Raw genomic sequence first — 25,585 nt, 5'->3', positions numbered from 1 at the left:
ATTAAGTAATTAAGTATTGCAAAAATTCTAAAGGGAATGGTGATAATCCCTGAATCTGATGAGCTTAGCGCAAGAAGTAACCAGTTTAATTCTTAGAAAGGGAGACAGAAATATTTTAAAAAATCATTTAAAAATGCCACATATTTGTAGCCACTGGAAAACACAATTTAGAGTTTGGTGTAGATTTTTTTTTTCTTTTGAGATTGGAGGTTCTTAAGAAATGAAACTTTAGATAAACATCTGTCAAGGATTATCCAGATGCACTTGACATTATGCAAGGGCAGAGAAATGGACTCTTGGTTTTCCAGAGGACTATTTCAGCACTGTATTTCTATGGTTCTACTTTTTTTTAACCCTAGCATAAGTTATTTTCAGAAGCAATTATCTAAAAAGTGAAGCTAATTCACAGGCAGGTAATTTACCCATCTGTACCTCCATTCAGCAGTTATCCTTTCTTACTTCACTTTTTATTTTTTATTTTTATTTCCAATAAAAAAAAAGGTTATATTGCAGCTTATAACAGTGAAATCTCTGCTTTGCATTGATGCAAGGCATACTTCATTTTTTCATTTATTTATTTATTTGTTGCTGGAGGTCCTAAGATATACCTGCTTAAAAAGTTAAGAATGGAGTCATTACACAAAGCAGTAGGAGGATATTCAAACTTACTTGTCTATAGCTAGAAACCAAAACACACAAGCAAGAATTAAAGAAAGCAAGCATGAAAGAGCAGTTAGGATGAGAGAGAGTCTGAGTACAAACAAGAAGTTATTAAATGTGATACATGGAGCTGAGTAATGAAGGAAGTCTTAAACTAACACAAAACAAGTCAAAAATGATTGAATGTTAGATCACTGAAAGGAAAAAGACATAAAACAAAAAAGAGTAGTTGTTACTTTAATAGCTAGCAATGGCAAATATTTCACAGAAAACTTCATTGATTTGTTGCATGAAAAACAAAATGTTCCTACGGCTATTTGAGACAAAGGGGAAAAACAGATGCTTCCTTCTACTTCTAAAAAGAACATTAGACAGAAGCTGCTATTAGTTTGATTACAGGCTATTCAATAATAGTAACTTTAAAAAAAAATGATCTCCATTATATTTAAAATCAACCACATACATTTTTAATGGCAACTATTTTGATTTATGCATGTAGAATTCCTCTAGTAAAAAATTAAAACAAATAAGAATGCTTTATGACAGCTATCATGACACTTTTTCATGCTAGTATGAAATCAAGGAAAATACGAGAGCAACACAGATAAACTTTATGTACAAGAGAGTATACTAATTTGAGTTTTAGGATACTTAGTACATAAGCTAGCAGAATTGCTACCTCATACCTTAGTCTACCTCATTTGAGTCCTCTGTAATTTGATACAGAGCAGGTAGGAACCTTAATAATCAATGAAATATAAAATCTACTAGGATTTAAAAAGGAAAATATTTTAGGACACACTGTTTTGCAGTACTTTATCCTTCTAAAAGATTCAATGCTGTAAGATGATACACACCATTATACTGCATTTGCTGCCTGTAATCAACTATTTTGTCATTACATATGAGTAAGTTAAAAAAGAATATTAGTAACTTCGCCAAAAATGGCTTGAGACAGTAAAAGACGTATTGACTACATGGACATTGGTGCCTGCTTCACTGGTTATATAAAGGTGGAAAGGGCTAATGGCCGTGGCAAAAGACAAGAAAGGCTAATTTGCTCATTTTTATGACTTCACCATAACAAAAAAAAACCTTGAAGATAAGTTAAAATATCCAAATTGCATTAAAAAAAGTAACAGTGTATATATAGTATATTTCCATATATTATATATTAATGTATTACTATTTTTATAGATATATAGTGTACCTTTATACAGAGCTTACATGTTCTTTAATTAGTCAAACCACTCACAGTTAATGACAGAAGCATTCTGAGACACCTTCCCAGCAGTAAAGTACTCTGGGGTGATCCAGAAGATAACTCCTTTAAAGCTTAGTGGTCAAAATAGTTTCAGAGAAAATCTGGGTAAACTGATGATTCTGATGCCCCCCATTCTGATTCACCCCCAGGTGAATCTATATTAATATCCTTCCAGCTTGGCCACTGCAGACACCTGACTCTCTGTTTTACAGAGGGTAAAGAAGAAATCACACGTAATCTGAAAAATATCTCCAACCTGTTGGTCCTACAGTAGAATGGACCTATCTCTCTGACTGGAATATGCAACAGTGTATTTTGTGCAGACAAACACAAACCTATTTCACTGGTAAGTTTCTCTCAGTAGCTGTTCAAACCACTTTTGGCACTGCATTTCACAGAAAATGTGTTACTGAACTGCTTTGCTATAGACCCTGGAGTTTCCCCTAGCACACTTTCCATTATTTTTATATTAAACCTATTAGACCTATTTCATTATTAAGAGAACAAGGCATGCATACATTTTTGTTTTTACACATAAACAGAATACATCCTAGGGACACCATGATTATTTTTTTTTTTTTTTAAGCAAAGGAGCAGCACATGCAATTATCTCCACTAAAGACAGAAACTGCAAGAACAGAAGCCAGAGGAAAAGCACTTTTGGGAAAATTTCAGAAATTTCAGAAGTGCTTAAATTAGACTGATAGAATTTTACATGGATTTATGGTAAATATCTTTTATCAGGATTACTTCCCAGACAATGAGCAAAGCAACTTTCAGACTTGCTATCCTTGAGCAGACTGACCAACACATACTACTTTGAGCAGTTGCTCCTTTGAAGAAAGTTGAATAATCTCCTCCACCAGTTACCATATTTCAATTCTTACAAATTCCGTGGAGTATTCCTTTTCTTTTGCTCTGGCTTCCAACAGGTTTGAAAACAAGTTGTAATTATAGATGGTAATGCATTCACACCTACCTCTGCACTTGCAGATAACACACCCATGGTTGTTCTGCTGGAAGCCCATCGGGCAGATTTTACCACAAGGCATTTCCGGGCATTTCTTACACCGACAGATTTCACAGCCATGCTTGTTCTTCCTAGATGGTGAAATTAATTTGTAAAAGGTCAGCAGGACATTTTACATGTCTAAATGTCATGATTAAAATAAAAGCAAACTCTAAAGAACTGACGATCAAGAAAAAAAAAATTGTCTTTAACATTCACACTTATGTTCAGTGGGGTATGCAGGTCTCCATTCCTTGCATGTGCTCCCCCATGCAGCTGGCAACAGATCTGCATTTTGTATTTTCAAGCCACAGCAGATAATGAAGATGTATGTGCTTATGACTGCTATTGATGATCAATTCTTTTTTTTTTTTTTTCTCCTATGGGAAAAGTAGAAATGATTTCTAAAAATGTGAAGAAGTTGGAGAGGCAAGTGGGATTATGTTAAATTACTATGTTTTATAAAACAAATTATTGGTAACTTTTTCTCCACCAGTAGGTAACATAGAGTAGATTTCCACTCTTGCATCTTAAAACTGAAGAGATTTCTGAAAAGGTTAACATTTAACATTAGAAAAATAAATCACCAACATGACTGCTTCCGATTTTCCACCCCCAGTACGCTTTTTTTTTAAAATTATTTAAAAAAAACATCATCAACACACTTTTTTCTTTAGTCTTGAATTAGAGACCAAAGATTTAAATTCAATTAGAGACTTGTCTTCTATTAAGTCCCATGCTTTTGATGGTTAGAACAAGCCTGGAAGTTAAATAAGGCTTGCTATTTTAGAAAAGAAATTGGCATGGTAGCTATAAAGAACAGAACGAATGTATTACATAACTGCAAGTCTAAATCATTTTAGCACTGAAGTGAGATTTGAAGTGAAATGATCTTAAAATACAATTTTAACACAATTTTAGCTCTTTATGCTACAAAATATTACATACATGGTTATCTTTAAATATTACTCATTTCATTGACATCAATGCCATTATTCATATATTTTGTAGACAATGACAAGATTAGGGTGCTCGTATCCTTTCTTTTTTTTTTTTCTTTTTAATAAAAAAGGTACAATAGTATTACTAAAACCTTAACATTTAAAAATACCAACCAAGCATTGTGTATAATTAAATTGCATTTTGTATCTAAAACCAGAATTTCAATTGAAGAGAATTTTCAAATTAACTTCAGAAAATTTCGAGTTCAGTTTCTTTCATGTGCACAAAAATGCAGGTGAAAAACCATCCCCAAAACAGGGTTTTTAAAGCACTAGCATCAGCTTGAAATCAGTCCACTTTTAAGGCCTCTTTGTCTTACTCTTAGCTACCATTCTGTGCCTATTAATATTTGCAGTGCCTTCTAAAATTATTTTGCCAGATAGTTCACAGAGATTTACTAATATAACCATTTTATGTATATTTTACTTAAAAAAAAAATAGGAAAGAAGTGTGCATTTCAGATTATTGAAGTACAGAAAGCACACAGAAATTTGTAATTTTCCTCTGTAGGTCAATATATTAAGTCAGTAATACACAGAGTAAAAATTACTGCTCTTTATTGCAAACAGCATAATTCTGTGAGACACATAACATTATTTTTATGATGCCTTTTATTTGAAGCTGAACCATGTAGTGCCAGTCCATGGAGCATTCACGAACAGCATGACATTTGTTTTTGATCTCAAACAAAGCTTGCAGTTGCAGACGTCTTCTCACACCAGCCAAATAATATCATATATAGCACAGCATCAATATCTTAAAATTGAGGGCCTTGTGCAGTATGAGGATCATATATCATTCTCTGCTTGCTAGTATAGATCACAGTTCGACACAGATCATGAAGGTTTCCACTATGTTCCATTTAAAGTCGTAAAAATACTGTCCAGTTTGCTTTAAACAAAAATTACAGTTTATATAACCAAACCAGACAAACTTACTCAGTATGTAAAGGAGTATTTCTTCTTAAATTACTTTTATTTGAAAAATATTCTACAATAAAATTAAAGAATACAACAATAAACTTAATACCTTCACGCAAACACAGCACATTAATAGTAAATGACTGATAAATCTAGTTCAGAACAATCCTTATCAGCAGTAGAAAATCATTTTTAACACTTGTATGTGACTTCTGTGTTGAGACTTCCAGTGAGGAACATAGTTGGAACGAAAGAACATTTAGACCTTGGTTCATGAATATATTCAAACTATTAGTGTATGAGCCCAAAAAGCAAATGGCAATAGACATTAAAGAGACCTTATCTAATGGTTGTCGCATATTCTATTTTTTGAATAGACTAAAGCAAATGGCCTTGAAAATAATAATTTATTCATGCACTTGCACTACTAAAATTAAAAAAAGCTTTTCCTGTTCCTAACTGAATGTTATTCAATTGCAGTGAGTAAACAGTGAAAATTTTACACTTTATACCATCTCTACTGTTGCGGAAACACATGCATACACAGACTCCTTGAGCATGTGGATGGAAAAAGTCTTCTCAGATTCTGTTCTGATAGCTTTAACTTAATACTGCAACCCTGCTACAGACAATAAATTAAAAACTACCTACAATATGGAAAACCTACAATATGGAAAAAGTGTTAAAACCAAGGTCTAACAGCCTTAGTGTGACCTTTAGATATTCCATTAGTTTAACCTGCTGAGTTTATTAGTGGAAATCAGTTTTAAAATACAAATATAAAACAGAAATAAATGTTAAGATATTCAGTCTTTTCAAAATCAAGGCATTATCAAATCAATCAGACTGTCATTATTAGCCTCATCACTCTTATGACTGTTCGCAAAAAAAAAAAAAGTTCTATTACTGAAGCAGGGGCAAGCCTGATTCTGTATCCCAGGTAATAGGTATAGGACTCCGCTAAATGGTATTTCTTTTCTTTGTTTCACTACACTGCTATTCTGAAGATATTTTCAAATTATGCTAGGGATGCCTCAAGGATACATTTGAGCATCCTTTCTAATGTAGTTTCCTCTGAACTTCATTAAAGCTGTGTACTAAGAGGATGACACAGCACACTATAGATTACAATTACAAATAAAAATCTATAGCATTTATGCTATATGAATGTCCAATATAACTCTGAAGTGAACCATAAATTCATAAAAATGCATAAATTCACATAGTAGTATCAAACACTTTGAGTTACTATGTTAGGAAATTTCTTTACAAAACTTAAGACAACAAATTATATATGAATATTATTTGAAGCTCAGCTATTATGAGATAGAAATTAAACTCTTATGAAAAAGCACGCCATAACATGGAAATGATCCATCAAAAATAAAGTATATTGGTAAAATATATATAGAAGCCACCAAGCTGATTTCAAATATATTTCTGTGACGAAAGATTTGCCCCATTTTTGTCACCTGTTCCAGAAGTAAAGAAATACAGGAAACATTGCCTTTTCTGGATAAAGAAATCTAGCAACCATATGGGTTTTGAGCTCATTTACAAAAACTTAGAGAAGAGATATTACTGTTCTTCACAAATCCTGTGAAGTAACTATCACAAAAGAAACAACAATAAAACTAGCCCACTGTTATGTTGATATTAAAAAAAACACCTTGAAACATTGTAAAATCAAGTGAAGAAAATCAATGGGATATAAAATGAAAGGTTGTCACAACAAAACATACAAACAAAATTTCAAAAAGCTACATGCAGCAGACATCCCTTTTAAGTAGCTTTTTCATCTTGTTCAACAAACATTCTTCAAACAAATTTAAGCACTGCTTTGCTTCCATAATCTGATCCTGTTTATAATCTAGTAGCTGTTAATTTGTTGATCAAAATCTATTTCCGTAAGTTCAGTGCTAACTTTTCACATCAAGTACTGACATTTCTACTTTCCCACATTTTCCTCAATTTTGCGACGAAGTAAACACAACTTCATATTCCTAGATTTTGCATACTTTCAATATGCACGGAGATTATTAAATATGCATTTAAAATAAGAATACGTACAAGTATCCAAAGGGACAGTACTTGTCACATACAATGGGTTTGCATTTCTTAGGCCGTGGGCGGCACTGACAGATCTCGCAGTTGTGGACATCAGTCTGGAACCCAAAGGAACAGTCCAGGGAGCAGCCCGATATGAGGCCAGTACACAGCTCCTCTCCTGTGAAGAACACACAGAGATGATCACAAAATGAATGCTGTTTATGCCAGACAAATGCATTTTTGGCAGGCTAAACCTTCTGTTCCCCTTTTCTCATAACTTTTTAATACTGCTAATCATTACCTTCTTACTGTCCTAGTTTTAAAATATTCGACTGAATTCTACAGTAACAACCCAAACCATGTGAGCAGATTCATTGAGATGTCTTCAGTCCCAGGCAAGAACTTGGGAAGTATGATCTGATGCTGTATTCTAACTTGATGTTGTGAATTTATGCACATCCAACCAATATCCGTGACCATAAGCTTTTAATAAAACATTTAAAATAATATATACTTTTGATACATTATATGAATTTAATAGGTTTCTGTTAAATATAGAACATCTTTTATTTCTACTCTATTTATTTTAACTAGAATTGAAAGGCTGGAATATCTTAACCATTATTCCGTACTTAGGATGTTTGCTGTCACCTGTTTTCTGATTAACACTTGTTTTTTGAAAATATAACTGTAATACCAGTTATAAAAGAGGTGATCTAAGCTTAGAGATGTTAGTCTGAAAGACCCGCTTCCTGAAATCCACCACCATGTTTTGTTAGCTTGTGTGGCAGGGAGGGAGATGCTGGATTGATGGCATTTCATTTTGTCCATTACAGAGATACATAATGGTCATTATGTTCACTTTCACTGGTGTTTAGTTCAGTCTTACTGAGAACCGTTAGTTTCTTTTTGTTCTTTGTGAAAGAAAAAGTTCTGGAAAAATCACTCTTAACACACTCAGTTGTCAGACTTAACCAAATGTAGCCAAGTGTTTCATAATTTGTTCTACCAGGTTAATGTTCATTTGGTAAAGAAGGCATGGAATATATCAAAAAATAATAAAAAAAAATAAGCTCAGCTATAACATCTGATCTGGTGTAAATTATCACATCATCTACTGATGCTCAGAACTGACCAGTGAATAATCCTGGAACTGTACAGGTTGGATTGATTACTACCATTCATTTTCTTAAGTGTACTTTGTCACAGATGAAGTGTTTAGGTGGCTGTGCATATCATCGGGCTCACGGAATATAGGTCAAGGAACAATAAGGTACAAATGCAAGGGGGTTGCAGAAATGGGTAGGCTTCTCAAAAAAAAAAGAAAAAAGGAAGAGCTGGAAATAGAAAAATAAATTTAAAGAAGTAGAAACAACAAGAACATTTTTTTTTGAATATTCCTTTATTTTGTGTCCAGATTTGTGATTATTGTGGTTCACTGTCAAAGTGTGGTTCCCAGGTTTGAGTATGAAGTAAAGATGGCAAAATTATGACTTTTGCAGGATCTCATAACCAAATATGGTTTTGTTTTCAATCTTCTTTTCTGCTTTGATTGTTTTGATTTGTTTAGTGAAATTGCTTTTCGGAGGTAAAAAACAAGCTTTTCAAAATGTAAAATTAATATACTTTATTAAATGGGTAAAGATGTCTAGGACAGTGCTATACAAGCAGGACAACTGTGTCTCATCCTACGTTCATGACATAAATATACTTAAAACTCAAATGGTCATCTGACATACTAACTAGAAAATTCATTCTCAAGGCAATTTCTTCCTTGCTTAGTTATTTATGTATGGAATTATCTTCAAAAGAATTTTAACTTTTTGAGTGGCCAAGAGATGGATGACTGACTAACCATCATTACCTCTCTGGCGCAGACACCAGAAAGCATCCTCATCCACATCACACCATATACAAAATATCATCAAAATTTTGGCTGTGTCAAATATACAGGCAAATTTTGTCGAATTCAGTACAGGCCGTTGTTCACACCTGAACTTACTAATGTTATATCAAATGCCAAACAGGAACATCAGAATAATCTGCACAGAACTCTGCTGAAAATCTTTCTAATAAGATGGTAAAATTCTGCCTTCTGAGAAGATGTTTGTTATTAAAATTAATGTTTTCATACTTAAACTTCTGATAATATGACATTATAAACTGTGGACTTAGCTTTTTAATAGTTTTTGAGAAAAAAATATGGAAAAAACTAGGAAAAAAACTATGGAAAAACTAGGAAAACTTGGAAAAAAACTATGGAAAAAACTGCTGGAAAAAAACTAGGAAAGGAAATAATACCTGAAGATGAACCAGTCTTCTAAAAGAAATTTAGTGTTATGAAAATCATAAAGTGGATTCTGGTCTGCTTTCTGACTTCACATCTAACCAATTACATTTCTTCTACTGACACATTTTTAAAAACATGAAAATTACATGCAGTCTCAAACTGAAGTACCATCTGGTACACATACACACTTTATGTCTGATGCATAGGCCTCCTGAAAACCCTAGTCCACAGCTTTAAACATGTTATTTTTCCAGAAAACAGAGCAAACCTGTCAATTTTACAGAAGCAGAGTTTAGCTGTAAGGGAAAGAAAAAAAAAAAAAAGAGGAAAAAAAAGATGCCAGGCATAAAAATTCAAATGTAGATAAAATTCAGTGCATGTAACTGTCACCCTGACAATATCTCTATAGCCTTAGCTATATATTTAAATTCATTGTTCATAAAATAATCACAAGTTCATTAAGAACGACAAATAAAAACAGATTTCCTGCTAAGATTGTGTGTTTTAAATGAGAAATACTAAAGAATAAAAAGAACTAGTTCATGAATGTCAATTGCAATCACCTGAGGAAACTTATTATTGAAATATATTAGGAGGTTATTTGTTAGGGGAGCTTTTTCCAACTTTGCTGAAATAAATTTCATCTGGAATCTGAATCCCAAATTATGGAACATATTTCCAGAAAAGAGATCCAGACCTAAATGGGCTAATAACTGCTTCAAGAGCATATCCGAAGCAAGCAGTCTGAAGGAGAGGAAACACTTCAAAAAGCTAATGCAGAAGTAAGACTGCCTTGCAAAGTTCTGGAAAGCTGCATTATGTGCTTACATGTAACTGTAACTCTAACAGCATAGACAAGCTTCTTGATTACAGAATAAGCCATCCTTCTTTCTCTGAATGATTAGTTATGAAAACGTCACCTAGGAAACTAAACTAATGGTTATACTGGGGGTGGAAGACTAAAACAGAAATGAAATGATGAGTAGGAAACTGATTAAAGAGAAGGCACCTCTCATTATGCTGCTTAGGGAAATATGTGACTGCAGAGTGGAGCTCTGCTTGAGAAGTAGAAACACAGTCATTGATTTTTCTTAAGAAATGTGAAATGCCAATGAGGTAATATCACTACAGGAAACAATCCTACACAATGCAATAGGGGGGCTAAGGGTGATAAAATAATAATAGCAGAATGAAAGGTAATACTGAAAATGTATACAGTTACACTCCCCACTGAACAAGAACTAAAGCACTAAACAAGAATTTGTGCTGTAAGCTGAGAGTTCAGACACTGGAGATTGGTTGATCTCAGAAGGATGCTAACATGATGTGACTTTAGAGAGATTAATGTGTTCCTGAACATCTCAAACTAAATATGACTGTAATACAACTAATATATAACTACATACAGCTATAATATAACTGTACTTTTAACATAAATATACATACATATATATATATATATAATGTGAGGACAGGCTTTAGCTGAAATATAAAACATAAAATATGAAACAAAAATTCAAAAATTCTGGAAAAATGTCAACTGAATCAATTACAGCAAAAGGCTAGCACAATAATAGAAAAGGTATCCTCATCAAACTACATCAAAATAGCCTCCTGCTAGGAATGAATATGCACTTGAGGACACACATGCACTGAATGCTTATAGTAGTGAATCCAGCCCATAAAAGTCCATGCAATTTTCTTTTCCATGTACAGTGATTGCAAAAACAGCAGCAAAGTCAATTACCAACAGTTCTATGTTTCTAGTCAGTTTTCACTAGACCTCACTATATATTGTCAAAAGGTATTGCTTATAGACTTTGACCCTTCCAAACACTGCAGTTCTAACAAAAACTCTCATTGGCAGATAATGTAATATTTGTAGATAGTTAAATGTATTATATGTTGACATGGATATGGGAATTTCAAATTACTAGATTCATCTGGAACAATTTAAGGTGCTGCTGGAAAAAACTAGGAAGGGAAAGAATAGCTGAAGATGAACCAGTCTTCTAAAAAGATCTGAGGATTATTAATGAAGAAACGGAAATAGTAGCACCGATGTTTCTAGGTCCAGTCACTACTGCCAATAAACTCCTTTTAATATAGTAGTTTGTTCCCCCTTTCTTCACCCACTCCCAAACACAGTTTCATACACACAGGCTCTAATAAAACCAATATTAGTTTCAGAAGATCATGATGCTGCTTAAGGAGAATCTGATTGGGATCTGTGGGATGGGACAAGACTGTCAGAAGAAGAAAATCTTGTCTTAAAAACAGGTGATTACCAAGATATGATGAGACTCTTCACAGTATACTGCATGGAAAAGAACTGGTGTTTTAAAACTCTTTTCTTCTAAGTATCTTATTCTCAATACTAAAAACAACTCGTCTAAAATGTTTGTCCAACACTGTAAGACCTAATCACATGCTGCCAAAGGAAAGACAGGTAGGTATGAAAATCAAAGTGTAAGAGAGGTTGATATACTGTTGTCACATACGGCTGTCACTCTGCAAACAAGATAACAAAAATTCTGTACCAGGATATGTAATGTTATCACTCTTTGTATTTGTGAGGATTCGCTCAGAACCCAGATATTTCAGATACACAGCAATCTCTCCTTCTCAGATATGAGACCTCAGAGGCAGCATATCTCTAAATGAATCACAATTCTTTGGCCTAATTTCAAACCATCAGATGCATGATGTATTCCTGAGTTCACAGTATTCACATCCCCACCTTGCAAGAGCCTAAGAATATTTGGAACGTTATAAAAAACTTCTCAAAAATCAAACTGTAACGTAGACAAAATTCAATTCTGTGAATTGCATGTTCGGGTCCAAAAATGGTCTTTCATTTGAACTTCTAACAGCTTGACTGTAATTCCACCTAATTCTTATTTCAAAACAGACTCCTCAATTTCTTTCTTCTAACATATAAGTGGCACATAAAAAAATCTAAGCTCTAAAACTAAGATATTTATTTTTCTCCAATTTATTATTTCACATATGGACACTGAAAATTTTACTCCGAAGACTGAAAATCACCTTAGTCTAAAACTTTTGAAAATGCATTCCAGAGATGCATAGCCTGTTGAAATACTTTTAGTTTTTAATCCTCTAGTTCACAGAGAAGAGAAAATAACTGCTGGAAAGTATTAATAGGTATTTGACAGGAATTATGTCAGTAATTCAACTTGGTTTAGGCCAGTGTCCTTTTTATTTTTATTTTTTTTTTATTTTTTTTAATTTGTAGCATGGCTACAGAAAGCTATCTACATACCTTTACCATCATTATTTTCTTGACGCTGAGGCTAGATCATACCAGGAGAACTGTTTCACAGTACCTTTATAATTAAGCACTCCTCAGCCGTCCTCTCGGTGTGGATTGCTACTGCTGGTTAATCTTCAGGGGTGGGGATCTGGGGAGGCAAATTTATGAAGGAGAAAACTAGGTTACTTATCAGTAACTGGAATTCTCTGAATATATTGCCTCCACAGATCCACACTAACCCTCCCTCCTTTCTTTAGAATTAACTCATGATTCACAATAGCTGGATAAAAATGAAGGGACTGGGCACCGTGATGCTAGAAAAAAATAACCTCATGAGTCCGCTGAGGCAAATTACCCACTTGGATACCTGCTCTAAACAACACTAGGATTCACACACAACACATGACTTCATGAAAATGGATTTGTAGCAGTGACATCTCAAAGGTGGAATTACTGGAAAATCATAGAATCATAGAATCATAGAATATCCCGAGTTGGAAGGGACCCGTAAGGATCATCAAGTCCAACTCTTGGCACCGCACAGGTCTGCACAAAGTTTAGACCATGTGACTAAGTGCACAGTCCAATCTCTTCTTAAATTCAGACAGGCTTGGTGCAGTGACTACGTCCCTGGGGAGCCTGTTCCAGTGTGCAATCCCCCTCTTGGTGAAGAACCTCTTCCTGATGTGCAGCCTAAACTTCCCCCGCCTCAGCTTAACACCATTCCCGTGGGTCCTATCACTGGTGTTTACAGTGAATAGGTCACCTGCCTCTCCACTCCCCCTCGCGAGGAAGTTGTAGACTGCGATGAGGTCCCCCCTCAGCCTCCTCTTCTCCAGGCTGAACAGGCCCAGTGCCCTCAGCCGCTCCTCATATGCCTTGCCCTTCACCATCTTCGTCGCCCTCCTCTGGACACTCTCCAACAGTTTAATGTCCTTCTTGTACTGTGGTGCACAGAACTGCACAGAGTACTCGAGGTGAGGCCGGACCAGCGCAGAGTAGAGTGGGACAATCACTGCAGACTCTTAGTGACAAATGATATACTGTTCAGCAGCAATTTTCAGATTTTAAATCTTAAGTTACTGCAATTATCAGGTATTATTCAATGTGCTGGTTAGTACTCTTTGGAGCAACAGGAGCCATGCCTCAAAAACATCTGATTACTGGCTTTGTTTCATTCTCCTAATGTACGCCTCCTTCCAAAGACTTTGTAATCCACTCCAGTCCTCTCTATGAAAGCACAGGCCTAGACACTCCAAACGCAATGGCAACTGCTGCACCCTACAAGTAATGATTTTTTTTTTTGCTTGCTTACTTTTTTTTTTCCTACTTATTTCTTATTCTCATATCCTCTTTTTTTTTTTTCTATTGTTGGAGTACTGTTTTGGTTTCAGTGATGGTGTTCTGCAGCAGTTTTTCCTATTAGCGGGATTATTTTTTTCCCCTTTTATCTCTATGTAGTGCTTCTGTATATTCCTGCTTAGTGTTATCATTGCTTTTCCCCAATCATTTTTGGTTCCATCTCTACTCACTACAAGTTTTTCCCCTTATTAATCTGTGCTCACTCTTGGCTCAGTGGTCGTTTTTGTTCCCCCTCCCTTCTCTAACAACGGTGGTCTGCCTCTGCTTTTTGTATTTTACCTTGAATGTTTTCATTGCATGCTTTCACAGCATGTTTTTACATTCACTGCAAAAACAAGAAAGAAGGACATATTACACAGTAAACTTGTATTAAAATCACTGTGTTCTAGAAACATTACCATTTTCTTCTTTCTTCCTTCTCTCATTCTGTAGTCCACTTGAGTCAAGCTAGATAAACTTGAATCTAAATTGCAATAAAGCACCAAAAAAGTTTTGTGATATCATACTTACATAATTATTTCAAATAAACCTGCTGTTTATTTGAAAACTGCCTGATTTCTGGCTCTAGGAACATAAATGAAGGTAACTGTGAGGAACAATTTATAGATTTGCTGCATGTTCTTCCTTTTCTTCTTTGTCGTTTTGGTTTTATTTTGACTGAAATAGCTTGAAGTATGTATATTGCAGAGGACATAACTAAAGAGAAATTGGCAAGAACAGAAACTTAATTGGAAGGAGATTAGCAGAACTAGGAGAAGGTGACTTCAAATGGTAATGAGAGGTACCTTCTTTACTCAGACACTTTAAATCTGACTCAGTTGAACAGCTCAGACCAGCAAGGAAGATGTGGGTGCAGTGTTAAGATACTGACGTTCCCAATTTAATTTAAACGTAAGTCCACATGCATCTACATGAATTCTACATAATTATTACATTTTTAGAGAGCCAAGATGCAACTAAACTAGTTTGGACTTGAATGTACAGAGAACTACAGCAGTACGTTTTCAGCATATTTGACCTAAAACTGTTTTCGTCTCACTCCTCACTCACATTTGTCCAGAGCCTTGCAAGCGAGAAACATTACTTGAAAGAAAAATTCCATTCCTGTCATTTTGACTGATATCCCCCAAGTGATGAAGATTTCCAAGCTGTTATTTTTCTTCATTTCTTTAGAAAATAAAGGTTTCCCTTCTCTGAATGACTTGGGAGATTTTTAAGCAATCTTCAATTCAAGTTCTTTAACTGAGAAAAAGGATGACAGACAAATGATACTATTAAGTTTGCTCCTGACAGTTTGCTATTGCAAAATGAAAATAATTGCAAGCAAATCCAGCACAAGAAAAATTCCCTTGAATAGGTTCTTAGGCAGTATTTAATCAGAAACACGTCAAGCAGGAACAGAGATGTCCTGGGATGTGGTAAGTGTACATGTGCGATCTGGTAATCTAGGACAAAAGAAGCAATCCTTTGGAGTGACGGGCCTCCTGTGCAACAAACTGGAAGGCAGGACTGCACGCACAGGCTTACACATTGACATTTACTGAGTATGTCCATCTTCTTGTTTGTGTCAAACTCCTGTTAGGAAATGTTCCCCCTGACCCCAGTTAATATATCAGCAATAAAAAAAAATATAAAAGAAAATCAAACTACCATGGTAAAGGTGGAAGTTTCTAAATTCTGACTAAATTCTAATTTTTTAAGTAAGGCATTTATGTGATAGTCTGGATGCAATAAAGTATGTGCCTCATCTGCCCTTGCAGAAGATATCTTTTCTTTTCTCTTAACCTCTGGTATTTTTGATGTATCAACTTACGATTTCGTTTCAAGGCACCATTTTTGTGTTGTATGAGCACTTTTAGTTCCTGTGCCTGAGATTGATCATTGATCCCAATGATCCTTAGACAAAATTCTTTATCCTTCTCTAGAGAGGATGTGCAAGGTGCAGTGTAACTGCTATTCCATGTAGTCAAGATGCAACACACTAGCAAGAAGCTGGCTAAACGGCATAGTGGAGAAATCAGAATAAAAATGATGTGACAGCTATTTTCCAAAGGCTTCTAATATCACAAATCCACCTGATCTAAAAGCTGTTTTATTCATTTTTAAGATCATAACTTGTTAACAATGAAAACCAAGGAGAAATGAAGCGAAGAAAAAGTTGTCCTGTAAAAATCCAACTCTCAGCAGGGCTGGACTGAGGTCTCTTAAAAACAGGCAATTCATTCACCAATCTCTTTAACAGTCTTCCTTTCCACATCTACTGATGAGGGATTTGCATACCCTTTTTCTTAATTGTAGGATGTACATTCAGCTTTTTTATGTTTTCTGTTCTGATTTGTTTAAAACTTATTCACTTCTTTAGGTCAAAAGCTAAAAACACATTTATCAAACTCATTATTCTCAATAACTTTTGTTAATTTACTTAATAAAATAAGACATAACTAATAAATCTGAAACTAATGGCATAAGCAGCACTGCATGTTTTATAAATAGGGGAAACTCCTATCCATATTTCAAAAGGTAGGAAGTAGTTCCTGTGGAAATCTATGAAAAGTCACCCCTACCATGAATACAACTCGTCATTAGGGTAATATAGAAATAATATCTTTGATTACTTTATTGGTTACCATCTGTTTATTTGTTATTGAGATGTCCTGTCCTTTGCCTTATTGAAATGGAAAAAAAATGCACATCTTCCCGGAAACAAGTTAAAAGTGCCAGAACCTTCTATTGCTCCTTAAGCAAAACACCAAGCCAATCTTAAAACTCACTAGCTCAGATCAACTGACAGTGTTACTTTGATTGTTTCTTCTGTGGAGTCCTAGAATGGTCATACAGGTTTAGAAAGTGACTGAGAACAAATGGACTGAAATAAAAAGAGGAGAAATGGAGTAACACTTGAGCTGTGAAATCCTCAGAGGTTACAAGGAAGCTACAGAGCTACAATAAAATTACACAGGTTTGAACCAACACCTAGGCTGGGCTGGTGAGCAGAGCAATACGTCCTCCAGCTGAGATGTCCTCCAGTTCTTTGTTTGGCAATTTCAAGAACAAACCTGTCCTTGCTTTATAGTTCCTGTATAAACATTGAATTCCTAAAGAAACATATCGAGAAAATAATTTTTTGCTACTTTACTATGAAGATGCATCATTGATACATGCAAAGTTCTCACAATCTCCAATGATTTTCATTGGGGAAAAAATAGATGTTGAATTAAAATTTGCATAAATCTTAACTCAAGTGTACTTATATAAGTTACAGAAATAAAATTATATATGTATATGTTTGTATATATACAAACACCCCCTAAAAGTATCATTTTCAAATACTTTTGATCCTCAAAACCAATAAGCTTAATAATATAAGTTAAAACAATAAGTTAAAAAAAGGCTGTTTAGCAATAAGGAGTTTTTGAAGTGCACAGGCTTGGGGCAGAGTGGCTGGAAATCTGTGCAGAGGGAAAGGATCTTGGGGTATTGGTCAATGCTCGCCTGAACATGACCCAGCAGTGTGCCCAGGTGGCCAAGAAGGCCAACGGCATCCTGGCTTGTATCAGGAACAGTGTAGCCAGCAGGACTGGGGAGGTGATCATCCCCCTGTACTCAGCTCTGGTGAGGCCGCACCTCAAGTACTGTGTTCAGTTTTGGGCCCCTCAGTACAAGAAGGACATCGAGGCTCTGGAGCCTGGAGTCCAGAAAAGGGCTACAAAGCTGGTGAAGGGCCTGGAACCCAAGTCCTATGAGGGAACTGGGGTTGTTTAGTCTGGAGAAGAGGAGGCTCAGGGGAGACCTTATTGCTCTCTACAACTACCTGAAAGGAAGTTGTGGGGAGCTGGAGCCTCTTCTCACAGGTAACTAGCGATAGGACAAGAAGGAACGGTCTCAAGTTGCGCTTGGGGAGGTTCAGGTTGGAAATGAGGAGGCATTTCTTCTCAGAAAGAGCAGTCAGGCATTGGAACGGGTTGTCCACGGAGGTGGTGGTGTCACTGTCCCTGGGGGTGTTTAAGGAAAGGTTGGATGTGGTACTTAGGGACATGGTTTAGTGAGTGATATTGGTGGTAGGGGGACGGTTGGACCAGATGATCTTGGAGGCCTTTTCCAACCTTAATAATTCTATGGTTCTATGATACCTAGATGCTCTTGAACTCTTTATATACACAGAGGAAAATGAAACATGGAAGTCTAATAAGACTTCTCAAAGGGACACTGTCATGAATGTTAAGTCCCAAATCATTACTTAAGTCCCAAATCATTACTTTTTTTTTTTAATTTATCTGTTATTTTTGCCTGATTTCAGACATTTGCATTTTTCCTCCAAACACATTCCTAGCAAGCAAACAAGTAGTGTCAGAAATCAGCAACCTATCTTTGCAAGATGAACAACTAGAAAGCACATGTATATTACTACTACAACACTCTAAAACGATGAATGAAAAAAACCCACCAGAATATTAACATTTTCACATATAGCTGGATATAAAATGTATAAGCCATTGTATTTTTGCATACTCACTAGTTTTGCACTGACAAATGCGGCAACCATTTTGATCCAGTTTGAAACTATAGATACAGTCTTTTTCAGTCAAAGTGCAGTTCACCAAAATCTCACAGGTGGGTGGACCTATTGTGATGTATGTTGGTTCTAAATGTAAGAAAAATAAAACAAATTTGAGATCACTTCAGCATTTTAATTAGTCAAAAAAGCAGACGGTGCAACAGAAAGACAATCATTTTTAACTAATTTTGCTTCTGAATCATGAATATTCTTGGTACTTAAAAAATTCAAGAAACAGGCTTTGTTTTGAAGCGATATATGCATTACAAACTATAAATCTGCATAAAACAGGAAACAGGAGAAAACCAACACAACGTTTCTGTTCACTATGAAATCAGCATTCTTGCATATGCAGTTTAAAACTGAATACAAAATACCTATTCTGCCCATTCTTTTGCCAGAAGTATTTCATCAAAACTCTGTGGAAATTCTTAGGAACTAAGTAACTGGAGCTTTCTACAGTGCTCAGTTGATTGATACTACCAAGCTGCAAATCAAAGCATGTGACTCAATAGCTCATATCTTTCCTTATGTGAATAAGATCACTTCTACTTAAATTTAAAGCACAAGAGACTTTGAATACCAAATGGGAATGAAAGATATGCAGTGTGTGAAAGGTATCTTGAAGCCATATACCACGACCATTCATTGAAAACATAACTTCTTACAGCATAATTTGCAGTACCAAATTGCATTTTTTTTAAATTGGGGATACTATTGTCAATTATTAGATATTTATATACAGTCTAATGCTTTATTTTGTACACCATTTAAACATGTTGGCGTATGAAATTTTTTTTGGTATATACAGTAGCCAGAAATATTCACGCATTTTATTATACAATGTTACTATAATAAAACAAAACCCAAATATATGAAAATAGCAAGCAAGCTTAATACTACCATTAGAAAACAGGATACAGAAGGAATGAAAAATCTGATTTCTGAAATTCCTTCTTGCTGTGTAAGACTAATTTTGTCTATCTTGTGCTTTTTATAGAACTCGTGTTAAAGAAGCAAAGAATTCAGTAATGAACATTATTAATATTATACTAAGCATTAGGAAACACAAATTGCACAACTTTTAAATAAACAAATCTGAGCTTTCAATTTCACTGTTTCAATTGTTTGGGTTTCTCTTGTTCCTCCATCTCAAGAGAAAAAGACTTTAAAGCAATTAAGTCTTAAATAAATTCAAATAGATGAATTGATCAATTGTGAAAATACGGAGAAGTATACAAATCATCAGGACAAGAAAATACTGTTTTATATAGATTTTCATGGACTGAAGGTTGCCATATCTTACCACCTGCCATCCCCAAATCAAATACATTGAAAGGCAAATTTTGCCATCCTTAGAGGCTGATAGTCCTTACTCTCAGATTGAGAGTAAAACAATACTCAACATTTCTGAAGTTGCTAGAGGTATACACAACCAAAATACAAATTTCTCTGCTTATTGGTTCAGCATCCAGCAGGCAGCTTTTGCACCTGTGCTTTCCAGTGAAGTGAAAATTACCCCATTACAAGAATGTGCCTTTCTGTTTTCACTGTCTTATACAATTTTCTGCTTTCATAGCTTCCCCCCATCCCTTCTCTTCCCTTCACAACAGTTTATGCAGTGAACATTTTTAATCCTTTTTAAATTAGGTCAGCTAAGTACAGAGTTTGGAAGAAAAAACTTTATGATAGATGCTAGGGGGAAGTTGGAAGACTTCAGTCTTCTCTCTCAGAGATCATAGTTCAGATTCCTCACTTTTCTGAAAGTTTTGAAATACCATTCAAATTCTGTTCCTTGGGCAATTTTTGTAGAAGTAACTATACACATTAAACATATATGACACATATCACATGTATAAACACTAACAGCTCTGTTTAAATACAGGCTGGAAATTTGCATAATGGCATCTATGTGCCCTTAGACCCTCCAAATTACTTCTAAATTTTTTTTTTTCAGATTTTTTTTCATTGTATGGCTCTTTGCATGCATTGTATGGAAGAGAAATCATAATGAGCATTTATTTTAGAGTAAGTGAATTCCCAAACTAAACTTCTTTTAATCTCAGTGAACTCTTTGTATTTGTTTTCAAGCTCATTCAATAATGTAAAGCACATTCATGCCTAATATCTAATATTTGCAACTTCAACAAACCATTAGTTTAGGAATGAAGAACGTACCAATATACAGCAATAGCATGATATATTGCAGAAACTCCATTAATTAATCCAGTCTGTTTAGAGCAGAATATATAAACTACTTTTGCAAATAAACTAATTCTTAGCATCTGGTGTCTACTTTGAAAATCTCCTTTCCTACCTCACTGTTTTCTTTAACTAAAATATCCTAAACAAGCAAAAGACCAGAACAGATTCCCTGAAGCTACACTGGTTAATGGCCAGGTGGTCCAAACCCTATACTTCAAATGACAAAAATGCCACAGCACTGCTTATAATCAATGGTAGTTAAAAACACTACCAATCATATGGAGCACTAATGCTATCCAAAGCAAAGTTTCTGGATGTAAGCTGGAAAAGTGAAGCAAACAGTAGGTTTACCATTTGAGTGAAGGTTTTTTTTTTTTTTTTGTGTGGTAACTTTTTGAAATTCTGTTTTGTGTTTTGATGCCCTTATGTCTTAGATACCGACACACCAATTTTGAAATTTTGCTACAAGCAGCAATATAGTATTTCTTAGCATGGACATAATTAAACTGTTGCTATTAATTTAAAAGATTTTTCTTAGTCTTGTATTTGTTGGAGTTTGTTTTGCTGTTACCTCTCACTTTTGTTTCTGCTTTCAGCATCCTGAGATCTTCCAGGCAAGTTTACAAATCTGTTTTTCCCCTCTCCTGTCCCTAAAGGTAAGCCCTGAGATACAGTAATTTTATATGCATGCCTGCTTCTCAATGAGCTGCAAGTAGAGGACAAAAGAAATAATTTCATTCCCTACCCCACATGTGCAAAAATGCAGTCAGAAAAAAAAACTATCAAACCTTTTCACTTCGCTAGACAAGACTCAACAAATAAAGCCAGCTCTGCTGCTGCCAGGCTGCTGGCTATTTGAATAGGCAAGCAGTAGTTAGGCTTGAAAAAGCATGTATGGCCACATGATCCGATTTAGGCTTTCACTGCTGCTCTCAGTAGAAACTGCAGAAAAAAAGATCCAGTGCACAAATGAACAGACAATGGTGGGAAAAACGTGTGCTGATTCTGTCTGTGTGTTTTTACAACAATAAAGCTATATTGTAGAAAGAGTGAAGAAGAAAATAAAGAGAAGGATATTGAAGAGAGTCTGGATTTTTTTTTTTTTTTAATAGAACAGATTTTGCTGATGTGAAGTATCAGATTGAATAGAAATGCAGACTTCTATTAGAACATCTTGTTGCCATATATACTATCTCTGAGCATGAAACTTTCAATGCTGAATTTCAGTGCACGGGATTATTAATTTGCTTGCTATGAGCTTGATCAATATTTTGAACTATTTTTTTTTTTTACACTTCTCACTTTGCTGTAAATACTCTTCAGCTAATAACTGAAATCATAAAATTGTAAATCAAGGAGGAAAAACAAAATAGCTGTCTGCATGTCCCGTCCCAAAGAAAATTTTCTTAACATTAGGTTTGAGAGGAGTAAATAAACAAGACAATTGTATTGTCACACAATCTGTTAACATTTAATCATACCCTAGTTAAGTTTGCTATGTGATACCACTGCACATTCTCTTCCTCCTCATTTCAAGATGAGAAGTGATGCTGCTCTCAGGCTGAAGGCAGATTTAAATCATTATTTGAAATCCAGACCTATCTGAGGCACCAAACAGAGCATAAACAAGGATACAACAGAGTTTAATATCTGCCATTTTATTTAAAAGTCACTTCAAAAGTTTTGAAATCCACGGTGGATATTTCAGCTGCTGGTTGTCTATCAGTCTGCCCCACTGGAAAAACTCTACAGTACATGATCAAACCCCTGAAGGCGTTGAAAGCAAAGTGCTTATATGACAGTGACATCCAAGCAATGATTGGAACTGGCTTTATCAGTTCCTACATTAGCAATACTGTCACAAAACCTGGCCATCAGAAAAAAAGGGATGTTGTCAAGGTGGAATAAGACCACTTCCACTGACATTTTTCTATCCAGGATATTTTGCAAGAGAAACAAAAACAGACCTCAAACCCCTATTTTCTGCTATTTTCTAATTTTTGAAATCATCCACTTCTCTCATGAGTGATGTGACACAGCTTTTGTCACAAAGAGCAGTTTCTTCTGTTGAAAAAGTGAAATAATATATATATATATGTATGTATACAGAAGAGCATGGCATGGTGCATCTAGTCTAGAACTGTGGCTCTGACAGTGGCAACAGCCACTGTCATACGTATATGTCATTATACTTCGATGAGTACTGGTATACTAGGATAATGCTCTGGTGAAGTATTCAGAAATTGAGAGAAACTGATGTATCCATGTTTCAATGACACTGGGGGGAAAAAAGTTTCTAAAGATTAGAATTTTATTATACACACAGCTTGAGCATTTAAAATTATCAGAAAAGAAAGAAAAAAACTAAAATACACTGTTGATTGTTGAAGTCCTGGAAAAAAACAACAACAAAAATCCAAGACCATTTACTGCAATCTTCTTGACTTCTATTTTTTATCTGAATGTCAAAATGAACAATTCATTAAAGATTTCAATTTTCCCTCTAATTTTGGGGATTCTATTTACAAAATTCTTTAGTTAGTTTTTAGGAGAATTAAAACAAAAACAAGACAAAACAAAAAACCAAAACCCAACAACCTCTACAGCTGATATTGGATTGAAAATTATACAAATTTTCCTATCACACCCTTAAATTGTATAAAATTTGAACTCAGGACATTGAATTCCTATCAGCAAAAGAAGGATTCCACTTAGCTGTATTACAGCCATGTGTATTACAACAGAGCACCAACTGTTCAGTTTTGGTTTGTATGAAGGACAAGAGGGACCTGTAGCAGCAAGAGCTTGGCAAGCAGATTCAGGGAGGTAATCCTTCTCTGGAGCACAAGAGAGGCTGACGTACCAGAGTGAGTCCAGCACAGGGCCACCAAGCTGGTCAGAGGCTGGAGCAGATGGCATAAGAGGACAGGATGAGAGACTGTGGCTTGTTCGGCATGGAGGGGAAGGAGGACAAAGAGGGGATTCTTCTGCTGTCTTGTAACTTCCTAATAGACCAAGCTCATCTTGGGGGTGGTCAAGGGTATGATGAGAGGCAACAAATACAAGTGTGAACATGAGAAATTACAACTTGAAACAAGTTTGTTTGATCCTCTTCTAAAAGCATGTGGGTGGTCAAAGTCTAGCACACTGAGGTTGTGGGATCTTCATCCTTGAAAATTCTCCAGAATTCCTTGGAACAAGGCCTAGAACAACCTGCTATAAATGGACCTGCTTTGAGCAGGAGGTAGATAATCCCTGACGGTCCTTCCAACCTGCATAATTCTAAGAATTTCAATTTCACACAAATTCAGGACATCTCCAGTGAAAGCAGAAATATCCTTGACGGATCGTAATCAGGGAAGTACAATCCATAGACTAACAATTCAATTTCTGATTGTTCTTATATTGCTTTTACCAAGTACTGATTACCTTCCTAACTCAATAAAAATACATGCCTGTCTAGTATCATCTCTCTGAAATTTACACAATGACTTAAGGAGTAGCTCTCTATTCAAGAAGCGAGATTTCTTCCAGGCAGTTAAAACACAACAATTCTCTCTGAAATTTTATTTGCTGACAGCAGCAACCACCTTTAATCGGTGTCATTTTTTTGTCCTCTTATGTTAATACCTTAAAAACAGCTTATTTAGCCTAATATTATTATTATTATGACACAAAGAATACTTAGAATAAGCTTTTTGTTTTGTTTAATTTGGAATGTAGCATTTAAAATCAAAACAGGCTTTGTTTCACACTTTCAGTAATACTGTGTCAGGAAAATATCTACTCCTGGCTTTTTCAAAATTGGTTTAAAGTAAGGAAGTAACTGTTGTTTCATTTTTTTTTTCTTCTGCATGTTGTTAAATTTTCAAATTTGCCAATTCAATTGCTAAATTTACATTATTAAATATGAATGAATTTAAAAGCAAATACAGAACTTTTACTGCTGCTTCTAATTGACCGTTAGAAATCTGGACTGCTGTGTATCTTAACCCCAAGAAACTAGACATGTAAGGACAGGTGCTTGACACTACTGAATCAGTCATCTTAATTCCACTTGCAACTGTTGTCCTCTCAAAAGAGAAGGGAAAAAAGCTACTATTATGATAAAACTATTTTTCCTTGTCATAGAAGTATGACAAAAGTATAAATCAAACACGTTCATTCAACTACTTTGTTTGATTCAAGCACAATGGTTATCCCAATTAAACAGACACAGGGGGTCTGATTTCTTCTCTTAATCACCTTCATCTGTGCTCCCTGTGCAGCTTGACTCAGTATTGCTCTAAGCACACATATGCTTGAAAGCTACCAAAGTTTGGTGTAAAGAGTCCCAAACATATCAAAGTATTATTTACATATGACTATATGTAAATATTATGTTGTTTATATAATAAACTACAACACAGAGTGTGGTTTGATAGCAGTCAATAAATATATATCCTCCCTTTGCCAGATTTTATTTGATACTTTAGACCCTGAAACTGCAAGCATTTTATGCATATATATATCTTTTCTTTTTCCTGGTTACATTTTTATATGTACATTTATCTATACAAAACCAGCATTTTCTGCTAACTTCACATTAACAAAGACATTTAAATCTGCATCATAGAAACATGCTCCATCAAAACATAAAATTATAAGCTCTATAGATACATTATTATAGAGCTTGAAAATCATCTTGTGAAAAGGTCTCCTTTGAATACCCCAAACACAAAAATTTAAATGCCATAATTGTAGCATGAGAAGTGGGATTGTATGCTTCACCACTCCATGCTAGAACTCCACAACCTCATCTTTCATATTCCCATCTTGTTAATGTGAACTGGTTTATAGTATAGCTAAAGGCAATCAGATAAAATAGATTAACTTCTTGTGTGTACTATTAAAAAGGCTAGAACATGGAAACACATTTTCAGGGTATAGCACAGAGAAGCTTTATTTTTACTTGTGAGCTCTACAATGTATTTCCCCCCCTTTTTGGACCAGCAT

At 35.0% G+C, this 25,585-nt stretch overlaps 1 protein-coding gene across 1 annotated transcript in view; it reads right to left on the bottom strand.

The window, feature by feature from the left end:
- CRIM1 (cysteine rich transmembrane BMP regulator 1) overlaps positions 1–25,585 on the bottom strand; it is a 181,361-nt gene that overhangs the window by 17,870 nt on the left and 137,906 nt on the right. Inside the window, exons 8-10 of the mRNA XM_040550892.1 lie at positions 18,344–18,472; positions 6,926–7,082; positions 2,904–3,025 (exon numbers count right to left, since the gene is read on the bottom strand). Of these exons, the coding sequence (XP_040406826.1) occupies positions 2,904–3,025; positions 6,926–7,082; positions 18,344–18,472 (408 nt within the window). The remainder of the gene's footprint in view (positions 1–2,903; positions 3,026–6,925; positions 7,083–18,343; positions 18,473–25,585) is intronic.

This window comes from Cygnus olor, chromosome 3 (assembly GCF_009769625.2).
Source record: "Cygnus olor isolate bCygOlo1 chromosome 3, bCygOlo1.pri.v2, whole genome shotgun sequence".
Classification (NCBI taxonomy): Eukaryota; Metazoa; Chordata; class Aves; order Anseriformes; family Anatidae; genus Cygnus; species Cygnus olor.
The sequence above is the reverse complement of the archived record's forward strand: the minus strand, read 5'-3'. Positions and strand labels throughout refer to the sequence as shown.